The sequence below is a fragment of the Oncorhynchus nerka genome, linkage group LG18 (assembly GCF_034236695.1).
Source record: "Oncorhynchus nerka isolate Pitt River linkage group LG18, Oner_Uvic_2.0, whole genome shotgun sequence".
NCBI lineage: Eukaryota > Metazoa > Chordata > Actinopteri > Salmoniformes > Salmonidae > Oncorhynchus > Oncorhynchus nerka.
In genome coordinates this window covers 32,455,653-32,470,118 of record NC_088413.1, presented here as the reverse complement: position 1 = coordinate 32,470,118, position 14,466 = coordinate 32,455,653, and the positions used below count along the sequence as shown (strand labels likewise).

The 14,466-nt window shown below is 43.2% G+C and overlaps 1 protein-coding gene across 2 annotated transcripts in view; it reads left to right on the top strand.

Moving 5' to 3' along the window:
• The window catches only part of LOC115145747 (sal-like protein 4), a 29,550-nt gene that overhangs the window by 11,538 nt on the left and 3,546 nt on the right, over positions 1 to 14,466 (top strand). Inside the window, exons 3-7 of one of the 2 annotated variants that reach the window (XM_065004014.1) lie at positions 87 to 251; positions 7,046 to 7,207; positions 7,371 to 7,482; positions 7,701 to 7,822; positions 9,928 to 10,076. In XM_065004014.1, coding sequence (XP_064860086.1) covers positions 87 to 251; positions 7,046 to 7,207; positions 7,371 to 7,482; positions 7,701 to 7,822; positions 9,928 to 10,076 — 710 coding nt within the window. Of the gene's footprint in view, positions 1 to 86; positions 252 to 7,045; positions 7,208 to 7,370; positions 7,483 to 7,700; positions 9,120 to 9,927; positions 10,077 to 14,466 lie in introns of those variants that run through there. The other variant, XM_065004015.1, reaches the window with a different exon arrangement.

Genomic DNA, 14,466 nt, shown 5'->3' with positions numbered 1-14,466 from the left:
ATGTACATCCTCATTAGAGCTTGTGAGACATTTATCTAATTTAACTAATATTGTACCTGTAATAACCTCCTCTCTTCTTGTGTCAGTCTGCAGATGCAGAGGCTGTAGGTCTTAGGGCCAAGCAGGAGAGGTCTGAAGGAGAGGAGGACCCATGGCACATAAGAGACATCCAGACTGGAGCGCCCCCTGTAGCCACGGAGGACACCACAACTGCCCCAGCGCTGCCAAGGACCCGACGCAGCATCACGGAGGTCAGTGGAACGCAGAACGCCATCAAGTCAGAGACAAACACCAAGACTTTAACTGTAACACAAAGGCTTTTACACACAGGATCTGACCACAGGTCACACCCAGAGAGACTGGACCTGGAGAGACTGGGCTGTCTTCCTGCTCCCGGCTCAGAGTATTTACTTTACGGTAACCCGAGCCCGAGGACATTTCATTCCCATCGGGATGCGTTAGAGACTGGCAATGATCCGTCATGTTCTTCTACTACAGAGATGGACCCTGACAACATGCCTTTGGGTTTAGAGACACAGACTGATCTGTCTAGAGAGGTCTGGAACCAGGACAGTAGTAGTGTATACTCGGAAAGGTGCTTAGATAAGAAAGGGGAGGGTTTGGTCGAAGATGAAGTGACTGTGAAAGTGGAGGGCGACATTTCTCCCACATGGAATGCAGATAGTCACCTAGGATACAGACTCTCACAGGGCAGCGATTTCTTAGATTACAGGGAAAGCTTAGAGACTAATCCAAATAACACGACCCACTCCCCTTTACACACACTCAAGGATTACAACCCAGTGTCCACTTCAATGGGGCCTTCCGATTCACACGGACGCAGCCTTTTCGATCAGGTATTGAACTCAAACGACAGGGCTAGAGCCCAGGCTCAGGGAAGGGGAGCAACATCAGGCACTAGTAAAGAGAAACGGTTCCTCTGCATGTTCTGTAACAAAGGCTTCAGCTGCCCCCAGAAGGTGGAGATCCACCAGAGGGTACACACAGGGGAGAAACCCTTCAGCTGTACCCAGTGTCACATGCGCTTTGCCCAGGCTGGTGACCTGAAGCGGCACCATAGAATCCACACAGGGGAGAAACCCTACAACTGCCCCCAGTGTGAGAAGAGGTTTTCCCGCCAGCACCATCTGAAGATGCACCTGAAGGTCCACACGGGAGAAAGGCCGTTCGCATGTGCGCACTGTGGGAAGAGGTTCTCAGAGAAGAGCTACCTCAGAATACACCAGAAGAAAAAACATTCCACTCTATAACATAAAGTAACCATTCCACTCGATGGCATCTGACGTTTAGGTCAAACCCTACTTTAACCCCTTACACTTGTGGGAATTTGCCTATATGGATGGAGCTAAATTGAAATGTTTCTTACAGAAGAAATAGGGAAAGCATATGCATAACCATGGTAGCAATCAAAGGGGAAAAGTTTGGAGATTATGTGAAAGTTATTAGACTAAAAGTGAGAACACAACAGTTCACCTGACAAGACTGAATCCAAACATTACATTGTTGATTTTATGCACATTTTACATTTACTCTACTTATGTTTTACTCTATTTATGCCACATATGTTTAAAACGAAATCAGAAAATACTCTGGATACTTTCAGTAACGTAATAAGAATATTCCTGGATGTAGGGTAGGTGCAACATAAGACAACAAAGATTATAAGGGTTTGAGTGAGGTGTAATTGGTGTTTCCAAGTGGCAACACACCTCTCCAAATTGTACACAGTTCCTAAGTAATGTCAATGCACTTTTATATCTTAAAGAAGAGTCTTCAACTTTAAGGTGATATTTTTAGCTCTCCTAGCTGTGCCGTTGAGGAACTGGAGCAAGCACACTTGTGGTGGTTTTGTTTGGAACACAACCCTGCATCCCAGCCTTTACACAAGGACTGTTGTTTAAGCAATCCAAACACGGTCCTTTTACAAAGCACAATCTGGGTCAGGTGTTCATCATTTGAAACCTTGTTCTAATGCCAACATGAATTATAAAACGCTGAATTATAAAATATGTCTAACACAGTGTTAGGCTTTCACACAAGGCAATTCAGAGAAGCAGATCTTAAATTTTCATGCGCATGGAATAGAGTCATAAGTACATTCAAATGCGTGGTCTGCGGCAACTCTTCACAATACAACAAACAGGCTCATTCTGTTCAGGACAACCCAGGGTATAACGCCATGTCATCTTGTAACTAGGGCTGTTGCAGTGACCATATTACTGCCACACCAGCAGTCATGACTGTGATAAAATTCCACTTGTCATGGTGATCTCACTTTATGCACTCTGGACATGCTTTGTTAGTACCCAACTTGCTAACAACCATCAGGTCCTAATGGCTCTATTGTCCCTCTAACCACTCTGACATCACATCAAACACATATCATCAAAACAGAACCTATAGTACTTTTAAAACTCACATCACTGTGATAATCAAATTTGAAGAAAGAAGTTCAACAGCAGGTTGAAACAGTGTGAAACATGGTCGTTCTGGATGTTGTTTCAAATCCTAACAACGAAATGGACAGCACTTTCAAAGGTGATGATTCATTCAAAACACCCATACACACAGAATTTATGAGAATCGCAGAATGATGAACTTACTAAATGACTGAGAGTTTGACTGTGTGATATTAGATTGCTTCTTGTGTAAATATTTTCAGTCTGGATTTTAATGATTTGTATGAGCCTAAACCCGGGAAAAAAAACGGAATTATGATTGTGCCTTTTATACAGTACATAGCCTACCGCATATTACGCATGGCAGAAACACATAAAACAAAACTGATTTAAGATGTCTTTGGTCCATAATTGGTCATGCCTATACTCAAAGTAAACGAATTCGAGTAATCGCCTCGGAGTGTGGCCTGTATTATACTGGATATATTTGTAACTTTCTGCTACGCTCCATGTGTCGGGGAGAGAATGTATAGCTCTAGGCGATGCTGTTGGTTCATTGATTGATTGATTGTGCAGTGCGGCTTACAAGTTTGCCTACAATTAGTGAATTTGTATTTGATTTTGAATAGCCTAGTTAAAGGGCATTTAAAAAAAAATAGTAATTGATTGGGTCAGACATTACCTTTATACATATCTCACCGCCAGGCGTTCCCATTTCTTCCTCGCTCCCCTTTATTCCTGTCTCGAGCGCGCAGACGGGCTGTCAACAGTTTAGTGAAATATGTTTCACTATCGCTGCAGGAACAAGGTTGGTGGCCTCCATTCGCTATTCGAGTGCCAACAGATGAAATTAATATTTTTCCTCGGCCACTGTTGATAATGGGCCATTCTAAATCGACATTTTACATATTAGTAAAGACTAGATTAATTTGAGAATAGTCTGATGGGTGGAAATATGATCAATTGATGAGAGAACAGCTGTGCAGCCTGAGGCAAGGAACAGAGGTCGAGCTTGTTTTTCTTTCTACTTTCTCAAATCATCAATATCCTATAGTCACATCATGCAGCCCATATATGTTTTGCTTTCTAAGGCATTCTAAGGTTTGTATCATTCAAAACTAAAGTTGCCAAATAACTTTAAAAAACTAGCAAAAAGGACCTGTTTCAATTGATAACTTTTTGTACGCTCAACATAGCCACTTCATATGCGCAGTAATTGGAAAAATATGACTTAGCTTAAGTTCAATTATATTCTTCTTCCTGTAAAATAAAATAAATGGCATAAGACTTAAGCATATATTGTCAGCTAGACTTAACAAGCCTACAGCCTATGGCATGGAGCATAGCCAGATAACATAGGTCTACAGTAGGCCAACTCATACTCTGTTCTTCTGAAATACATTTTCTTCATATCATAATGTTTATTTAGACCTGACTAAAATAAATAATGGATTTATTGTGATGGTATATATTAAATTGATTTATTATACTTTTTTAAATGTAGATGTTCCAAAGGCCCGCATCGGCAGCTTGTATGGGCGGAGGCCTGGAGATGCTTAACGTGTTTATGTTAATTAACGGTCAATTACCGTGAGACCTGCAGTCTCTTGCATGACAATAACCGTTTGACAAAATTTCATGACCACAGCCCTCTTAATTTACATTCCCATCACTCAGACAATAAAAACATTTGCAAAAGTTGCCCAATTAGCCAGATGGAGGGATGCATCTTCTTGTAGTGTGGTGCTCAAGTTCAGAACGTCTGTCAGTCAAAACCCATTCAGCGCTGAGACCCTGGCATGTTACTGTACAGCCACTTCCTTCCAATTTATGTGCATTTTCATCGTCAACAGAAAAGCTCCACAGATGCATTTGGAATAAGGAGAGTAACTAACATATTTCATTATTAAATATTCCTGAGTATAATATTGCATCCAGACATACACTGAGTATACCAAACATTACCAACACCTTCCTAATATTGAGTTGCCCCCCCCCCCCCCTCCCTCCCTTTTGCACTCAGAACAGCCTCAATTCATCGAGGCTGGCCCATGTCGACTCCAATACTTCCCACAGTTGTGTCAAGTTGGCTGGATGTCCTTTGGGTGGTAGACCATTCTTGATACACACAGGAAACTGTTGAGCATGAAAAACACAGCAACGTTGCAGTTCTGGACATAAACCAGTGTGTCAAATCTTTTGTTTTGCCCATTCACCCTCTGAATGACACACACATCTCAATTGTCTCAAGAGTCCTTTAACCCGTCTCCTCCCCTTCATCTACACTGACTGAAATGGATTTATCAAGTGATTTCAATAAGGGATCCTAGCCTTATCTGGTCAGTCTATGTTATGGAAAGAGTTCTTAATGTTTTGTACACTCAGTGTGTAAGGCATACCTAAGCCTAAAAAGTATGTTACATATTGTATGTAGGCTATAATGATGTTCACAAATGCCTATTTCATTACTTCCACTACTTAATTTTTTTCCCCCCCAAGACACTTTTTTAATGAGAAAATGAATGTAGTTTATGCAGAATTATGTATATGTGTGGTTTTCATATGGTGTATTTAACTTGTTTATGGTTAATAAACACAGAAATGTGACTTTTCATTCTAAGACTTTCTTTAGTATACAGTTGTGGCCAAAAGTTTTGAGAATGACACAAATATTAATTTTCACAAAGTCTGCTGCCTCAGTTTGTATGATGGCAATTTGCATATACTCCAGAATGTTATGAAGAGTGATCAGCTGAATTGCAATTAATTGCAACGTCCCTCTTTGCCATGCAAATTAACTGAATCCCCCAAAAACATTTCCACTGCATTTCAGCCCTGCCACAAAAGGACCAGCTGACATCATGTCAGTGATTCTCTCGTTAACACAGGTGTGAGTGTTGACGAGGACAAGGCTGGAGATCACTCTGTCATGCTGATTGAGTTTGAATAACAGACTGGAAGCTTCAAAAGGAGGATGGTGCTTGGAATCATTGTTCTTCCTCTGTCAATCATGGTTACCTGCAAGGAAACACGTATCGTCATCGTTGCTTTGCACAAAAAGGGCTTCGAAGGGGTAAGGATATTGTTGCCAGTGAGATTGCACCAGAATCAACCATTTGTAGGATCATCAAGGAGAGCGGTTCAATTGTTGTGAAGAAGGCTTCAGGGCGCCCAAGAAAGTCCAGCAAGAGCCAGAACCGTCTCCTAAAGTTGATTCAGCTGCGGGATCGGGGCACCACCAGTACATAGCTTGCTCAGGAATGGCAGCAGGCAGGTGTGAGTGCATCTGCACGCACAGTGAGGCCAAGACTTTTGGAGGATGGCCTAGTGTCAAGAAGGGCAGCAATGAAGCCAATTCTCTCCAGGAAAAACATCAGGGACAGACTGATATTCTGCTAAACGTACAGGGATTGAACTGCTGAGGACTGGAGTAAAGTCATTTTCTCTGATGAATCCCCTTTCTGATTGTTTGGGGCATCCGGAAAAAGGTGAGCGCTACCATCAGTCCTGTGTCATGCCAACAGTAAAGCATCCTGAGACCATTCATGTGTGGGGTTACTTCTCAGCCAAGGGAGTGGGCTCACTCACAATTCTGCCTAAGAACACAGTATGGTACCAACACATCCTCCGAGAGCATCTTCTCCCAACCATCCAGGAACAGTTTGGTGACGAACAATGCCTTTTCCAGCATGATGGAGCACCTTGCCATAAGGCAAAAGTGATAACTAAGTGGCTCGGGGAACAAAACAGATATTTTGGGTCCATGGCCAGGAAACACCCCAGACCTTAATCCCATTGAGAACTTGTGGTCAATCCTCAAGAGGCGGGTGGACAAACAAAAACCCACAAATTCAAAGCATTGATTATGCAAGAACGGGCTGCCATCAGTCAGGATATGGCCCAGAAATTAATTGACAGCATGCCAGGGTGGATTGCAGAGGTCTTGAAAAAGAAGGGTCAACACTACAAATATTGATTCTTTGCATCAACTCCATGTAATTGTCGATAAAAGCCTTTGACACTTATGAAATGCTTCTAATTATACTTCAGTATTCCATAGTAACATCTGACAAAAATATCTAAAGACACTGAAGCAGCAAACTTTGTGGAAATTAATATTTGTGTCATTCTCAACTTTTGGCCACGACTGTACATCACATCTGATCTCACCCTATTCTGCATACATCTGACTACGCTTTATACCCAATATACACTTACTAAATATACCTACACTAACATACCTATTGTACACCTCAAAATAGTTTAGTCAGATTTCTCTAATGACGACTTATCATAGCCAACTTATTCTTTACCAACAACATAGGTCTACCATGATAATAATGCAATTTAAAAATCAGACAAAACAGGACAGATAAAAATAGTTTAGGTTGGGCGAACACAGGGGAACTAGGAAGGCACAAAAGGGGATGGGGTGACAGAGTCAATCATAGACGCTAGGCTATATGATAGATTTAACAACAGTGAAGCTATTCTGTAACTACAGTATAGGACTCGAACGTAGTGGGGATGGGTAAACACTCCATGTTGAAAGTGTGTTTATTATCTGTGTGTATGTACCTGAGGGAGTGTATGTCTGTGTAATCTGTATCACCTGTCTCTTCCAGGAGGAGGGTCCAGAGGTGCTGCTGGTGAAGGAGGAGGGGTGTGAGGAGGATCTGGGGAACCCTGAGGGGACCATGGTCATGGATGACAACCAGACTACACCTCCTCCTGAACCCACAGAGGAACCAGCTGAGCAGAACAGGTCCACACACAGTCTCACTGAGGTGAGACTGAATTATCAAAACATTAGTGTCAAGCAATCAATCAAATCAACTAACATGTTTGCATAGTACTCATAGCATTCCCTCATTGCCCAATCAGGAGATGCTCAATAGCAGGGTGCTCATATCAGATTTATGGATCCAACATCCTCACTATCTCTTACAGCCAGTAGACATGGAGGATGGGAAGCCTGATCTGCTGCTGGTCAAAGAGGAGACAATAGAAGACGGACCAGAGAGCATTGATCTGCTGAGTGGACTAAAGATGAGAGAGCAAGGTAAGGGAGAAATACATATAGCCTACATACAGTAATAGATCTTCAATGGGAATACTGATACGCCTGGCTATTTATTTTCATTCATAAAATTAAATCAATACAACTTCTTTAAATACAAAAAAACATTAAATATTTACTTCACCAGGTAATTGACTCAACAAAATGTGTAGTTTCCTCTGACATGTTTGTAAAGTCTATTTTGTAACCTCTTCCTGCAGGTGGTTGGCTGGAGGCTAACAGAGGAGACTGGACAGCCATCTTGGATTCCCAGACAGGTGCATGCAAGGGCTCAGGGGATGACATCACTGTGCAGTCCAGGACCAGAGGCAACATAGTGGAGGTCAGTGGATGGAACAGCATCCTCAACTCTGGGCTGGGGTACAACACTGTTAACCACAGACAGAAACAGACATCTGAACTTAGTCTCCATGACAACAGACTGGCTGAGACCTGGGCTAGGCGTAGACTTGGTCTCCAGGGACGGGGAGGTGTCAGTTTGTGGCGGAAGAGAATAGAAACGGACTCGGCTAGCGATGCTCTGTCCTGCTCCTATAGTTGTGATTCAGAGAGACTGATGGGGCCTCAGGTTAACCCCCTAGCAGGTGCTGCCTTCAGCCTGTCTTCTATAGGATCTATCAACTGGGATATGGACCCTGCAACAACACAGACACTCCCTGGCCTTCATCCTCCTCACACTCTTCTAATGTTAAACCAGACCTCAGACAATGCCAGTGCCTCAACACTAAATGGCTACACAAGCCCATTGACAAATGACAGTAGTGGAGATGGAATCTGTAAAGGTGGCTGCGCCAAAGAGAAGAGCTTCCCGTGTTCGTTCTGTGAGAAAGCCTTCAGTTTCCCCAAACAGGTGGAGATTCACCAGAGGGTGCACACGGGGGAGAAACCATTCCTCTGCCACCTATGCCGGGTCAGTTTCTCCCACTCGTCCAGTCTGAAGAGGCACCAGAGGGTCCACACTGGGGTGAAACCCTTCAGCTGTACCCAGTGTCACATGCGCTTCGCCCAGGCTGGTGACCTGAAAAGGCACCAGAGGGTCCACACAGGGGAGAAACCATACGGCTGTACTCAGTGTGAGAAGAGGTTCTCACACCAGCACAAGCTGAAGATGCACATGAAGATCCACACGGGAGAGAGGCCATTCACCTGTACACACTGCGGGAAGAGGTTCTCTGAGAGGAGCTACCTCAGGATACACCAGCAGAAAAAACATTCCACTCTGACATAGAAAGTAACCATTCCACTCGTTAGACGTTTAGATCAAACCCTGCATTAAACACCGATTAATTTTCATTGTCAACAGAAAATAGCCACAGATGCATTTGGAATAACAAGATTAACAGATTTCAGTGTTAAATATTCCATGGTAGAATATTGTATCCAGACATTGTGTGCTATATAATCCTACAAAGTCTGCTACATATTGTTTGTACTGTGTAGGATATATGATGTTCAAATGCCTATTTCATTACTTCCATTCAACTATTAAATGTTTTTCCCAAGACACTTTTTGATGAGAAAATTAGTCAAGTATATCAAGCATTGAGACGTGTATGTGTGGTTTTCATATGGTGAATTTAAAACTTGTTTGTTTAATAAAGACAAAATGGGACTTTTCATTCTAATACTTTAATTGAGACTGTTTAGTATACATCACATCTGATCTCACCCTGTTCTGCATAAAGCCAGCAGTGCTTTATAACCAATATACACTTACTAAATATACCTACACACTAACAAACACCTACTGTACATGTCAAAATAGGTTTGCCTGGTGGTGACTTCACTGATCATAGCTGACTTATTTTTACCCACAACATCTTTATGTAGTCGGAATGGGTAAACACTCCATGTCACTCCGTGTCTGTGTGTACACACCCAAGGGAGTGTACAATGAATATACCAAACATTAGGAACACCTTCCTAATATTGAGTTGCACCCCCCTTTGCCCTCAGAACTGCCTCAATTTGTCGGGTCATGGACTCGACACGGTGTTGAAAGTGTTCCACAAGGATGTTGACCCATGTTGACTCCAATGCTTCCCACAGTTGTGTCAAGTTGGCTGGATGCCCTTTGGGTGGTGGACCATTCTTGATACACACAGGAAACTGTTGAGCATGAAAAACCCAGAAGCGTTGCAGTTCTTGAGATAAACCGGTGTGCCTGGCACATTACTACCATACCCCGCTCATCGGCACATTCACCTTCTGAATGGCACACATGCACAATCCACTCAAGGCTTAAAAATCATTTTTTAACCTGTCTCCTCCCCTTCATCTACACTGATTGAAGTGGATTTAACAAGTGGCATCAATAAGAGATCGTAGTTTTCACCTGGATTCACCTAGTCCGTCTGCCATGGAAAGAGCATGGATTCTTAATATTTTGTAAACTCAGTTGATGTCTGTATCATCTGTCTCTTCCAGGAAGAGGAGGGTCCAGAGGTGCTTCTGGTGAAGGAGGAGGGGTGTGAGGAGGTTCTGGAGAACCCTGAGGGGAGAACCAGACTACACCTCCTCCTGAAGCCACAGAGGAACCAGCTGAGCAGCGCAGGACCACACACAGTCTCACTGAGGTGAGCCCACTGTGAACTACTGTCTGTATGGTATTAGGTCAGGGCCTGTATCCACAAACCCTCTCAGAGAAGGAGTGCTGATCTAGGATCAGTTTAGCCTTTTAGATCATAATGAATACGGTTATTTGTAAATATCTTCGATCAACACTCCTGGTCTTAGATGCTTTGTGGATACGGGCCCTGGTCTTGACAAATTTTGTGTTAAGTGTAGAACCATGCCTTAGAATTACCAAACCATCAAAGGCATAGTTTAGGATTCTGGCAATGGATCCCTTTATCCACTTCCCCAGAGTCAGGTGGATAGCATTTTTACATCTCTACATCCAGTATGCAGAAAGTTAGAGGTAATTTCATGAGTCAATGACAACTACACCATATTATGTTACATTACAGCCTTATTCTAAAATGGATTCAATAAAAAAATTTCTCATCAATCTACAATCAATACTCCATAATGACAAAGCAAAAACTGGTTTTTAGAATTTTTTGCAAATGTATACCTAAGTATTTAGACCTTTGCTAGGAGACTCGAAATTGATCTCAGGTGCATCCTGTTTCCATTGATCATCCTTGAGATGTTTCTACAACTTGATTGGCGTCCACCTGTGGTAAATTCATTGATTGGACATGATTTGGAAAGGCACACACCTGTCTATATAAGGTCCCACAGTTGACAGTGCATGTCGGAGCAAAAACCAAGCAATGAGGTTGAAGGAATTGTCCGTAGAGCTCCGAGACAGGATTTTGTCAAGGCACAGATCTGGGAAAGGGTACCAAAACATTTCTGCACATTTCTGCAGCATTGAAGGTCCTCAAGAACACAGTGGCCTCCTTCATTTTTAAATGGAATAAGTTTGGAACCACCAAGACTCTTCCTAGAGCTGGCCACCCCGCCAAACTGAACAATTGGGCCTTGGTCAGGGAGGTGACGAAGAACCCGATGGTCACTCTTACAGAGCTCCAGAGTTCCTCTGTTTAGAAGGGAGAACCTTCCAGAAGGACAACCATCTCTGCAGCACTCCACCAAACAGGTCTTTATGGTAGAGTGACCAGATGGATGCTTACTCCTCAGTAAAAGGCAGGACAGCATGCTTAGAGTTTGCCAAAATGCCCCTAAAGGACTCTCTGACCATGAGAAACAAGATTCTCTGGTCTGATGAAACCAAGATTGAACTCTTTGGCCTGAACTTACAGCCTTATTCTAAAATAACCGCCATAAAATAAGTCATTTTTTGGGGTGTGGAACGAACAGCTGACTTTAGACGGAATTAGGAATTTTCTAATCTGACTTCTCTGTGGCCGTGTATGGAAATTGTCTTTCTGGGCCGGGTGTCAGTTAAACTACAATACCAAAGAAATTCATATCTTGCAAAAAACTACTTTAACCTCAAGAGAAGACAGTTTAAATGTAAAAAATAAAAAGCATAATGTTCTTAAACAGTCCTGATCAGATAGGTCTAGACAATATCCAAAACAACTAACAATACACTGAATTCATATATTTTCAATAATTTACAACACAATACCACAACAATGTTTTTCAATCTGGGAGGTCAAGTCAATAAAGTATTCGATAATTTGTGTATTTTGGATGCCATTCAAATGTACCAGAAGCCGCCAGAAGAGGGCTAGTTTTCCAAAAAGTTCTTAACCCGGGGGATCCTGCCTGGCTACTCCATGTGCTTGTGGAAAACACTAAGCCCTACCATGGACGTCCGGTGTCGGTCGGTGCTCAGTGAGTGAGGATACTTGTTACAGTAAATGGAATGAGGATAGGTGGTCCATGTCATGGGAGGTGTCGGGAGAAGTGACATTCACCGGAGACAGAGAGAGAGGCAGTGTGAGGCGTTGTCCAGATTGTTTTTGCAGTCTTGCTCTAACCACCAGACAACAGAAAGATGAGCTGAACATGACAGTATGCAAGTGGAAGGGAGGACAGTAGCAGGTGACCCAACTGTGGTTTGTGACTACTACGATTTCCCATTGTAGCCAATTCAATGGCAGTAATTCCGTTACCAATTTGGTAACAGAATTGCGAGTTTCAATCCCTTGATATCAGAAAAAATACTAACTAATTGGTACAGTAAGTTATTATGCTTCCTCCTCATGAGTGTAAACTGTGTAACAAGAGTTTCTAAGTAACCTTATCAGACATAGGAGTGTTTACAACGGGGAGAAATTGTAGCAGTGTGGTATACAGGGGATATCTGGGAACTATTCTTTAGCCGACATATTATAACTATCATGTGAAATGTCTTGGGGTAAGAAGGTAATTCATCCCCCTTGGCGTTTTTCCTATTTTGTTGCATTACAACCTATAATTTAAATAGATTTTTATTTGGATTTCATGTAATGTACATACACAAAATAGTCCAAATTGATGAAGTGAAAAAAATAACTTGTTCAAAAAAAACATTATAACGGAAAAATGGTGCGTGCATATGTATTCAACCCCTTTGCTATAAAGCCCCTAAATAAGATGTGGTGCAACCAATTACCTTCAGAAGTCACATAATTAGTTAAATAAAGTCCACCTGTGTGCAATCTTAAGTGTCACATGATCTGAGTATATATACGCCCCAGAGTCTGCAACGCCACTAAGCAAGCGGCACCATGAAGACCAAGGAGCTCTCCAAACAGGTCAGGGACAAAATTGTGCAGAAGTACAGATAAGGGATGGGTTAAAAAAAATATCAGAAACTTTGAACATCCCACGAAGCACCGTTAAATCCATTATTAAAAAAATTGAAAGAATATGGCACCACAACAAACCTGCCAAGAGAGGGCCACCCACCAAAACTCACAGACCAGGCAAGGAAGGCTTTAATCAGAGAGGCAACAAAGAGACCAAAGATAACCCTGAAGGAGCTGCAAAGCTCCACAGTGGAGATTGGAGTATCTGTCCATAGGACCACTTTAAGCTGTACACTCCACAGAGCTGGGCTTTACGGAAGAGTGGCCAGAAAAAAATCCATTGCTTAAAGAAAAAAATAAGCAAACATGTTTGGTGTTCGCCAAAAGGCATGTGGGAGACTCCCCAAACATATGGAAGAAGGTACTCTGGTTAGATGAGACTAACATTTTGCTTAATTAATTGCTTAATTAATGAAATATTCTTATTAAATACTTTTTTCTTTACATAGTTGAATGTGCTGACAACAAAATCACACAAAAATTATCAATGGAAATCAAATTTATCAACCCATGGAGGTCTGGATTTGGAGTCACACTCAAAATTAAAGTGGAAAACCACACTACAGGCTGATCCAACTTTGATGTAATGTCCTTAAAACAAGTCAAAATGAGGCTCAGTAGTGTGTGTGGCCTCCACGTGCCTGTATGATCTCCCTACAACGCCTGGGCATGCTCCTGATGAGGTGGTGGATGGTCTCCTGAGGGATCTCCTCCCAGACCTGGACTAAAGCATCCGCCAACTCCTGGACAGTCTGTGGTGCAACGTTGCGTTGGTGGATGGAGCGAGACATGATGACCCAGATGTGCTCAATTGGATTCAGGTCTGGGGAACGGGCGGGCCAGTCCATAGCAGCAATGCCTTCCTCTTGCAGGAACTGCTGACACACTCCAGCCACATGAGGTCTAGCATTGTCTTGCATTAGAAGGAACCCAGGGCCAACCGCATCAGCATATGGTCTCACAAGGGGTCTGAGGATCTCATCTCGGTACCTAATGGCAGTCAGGCTACCTCTGGCGAGCGAGCACATGGAGGGCTGTGCGGCCCCCCAAAGAAATGCCACCCCACACCATGACTGACCTTCCGCCAAACCGGTCATGCTGGAGGATGTTGCAGGCAGCAGAACATTCTCTATGGCGTCTCCAGACTCTGTCACGTCTGTCACATGTGCTCAGTGTGAACCTGCTTTCATCTGTGAAGAGCACAGGGCGCCAGTGGCGAATTTGCCAATCATGGTGTTCTCTGGCAAATGCCAAACGTCCTGCAGGGTGTTGGGCTGTAAGCACAACCCCCACCTGTGGACGTCAGGCCCTAATACCACCCTCATGGAGTCTGTTTCTGACCGTTTGAGCAGACACATGCACATTTGTGGCATGCTGGAGGTCATTTTGCAGTGCTCCTCCTGCTCCTCCTTGCACAAAGGCGGAGGTAGCGGTCCTGCTGCTGGGTTGTTGCCCTCCTACACGTCTCCTGATGTACTGGCCTGTCTCCTGGTAGCGCCTCCATGCTCTGGAAACTACGCTGACAGACACAGCAAACCTTCTTGCCACAGCTCGCATTGATGTGCCATCCTGGATGAGCTGCATTACCTGAGTTGTAGACTCCGTCTCATGCTACCACTAGAGTGAAAGCACCGCCAGCATTCAAAAGTGACCAAAACATCAGCCAGGAAGCATATGAACTGAGAAGTGGTCTGTG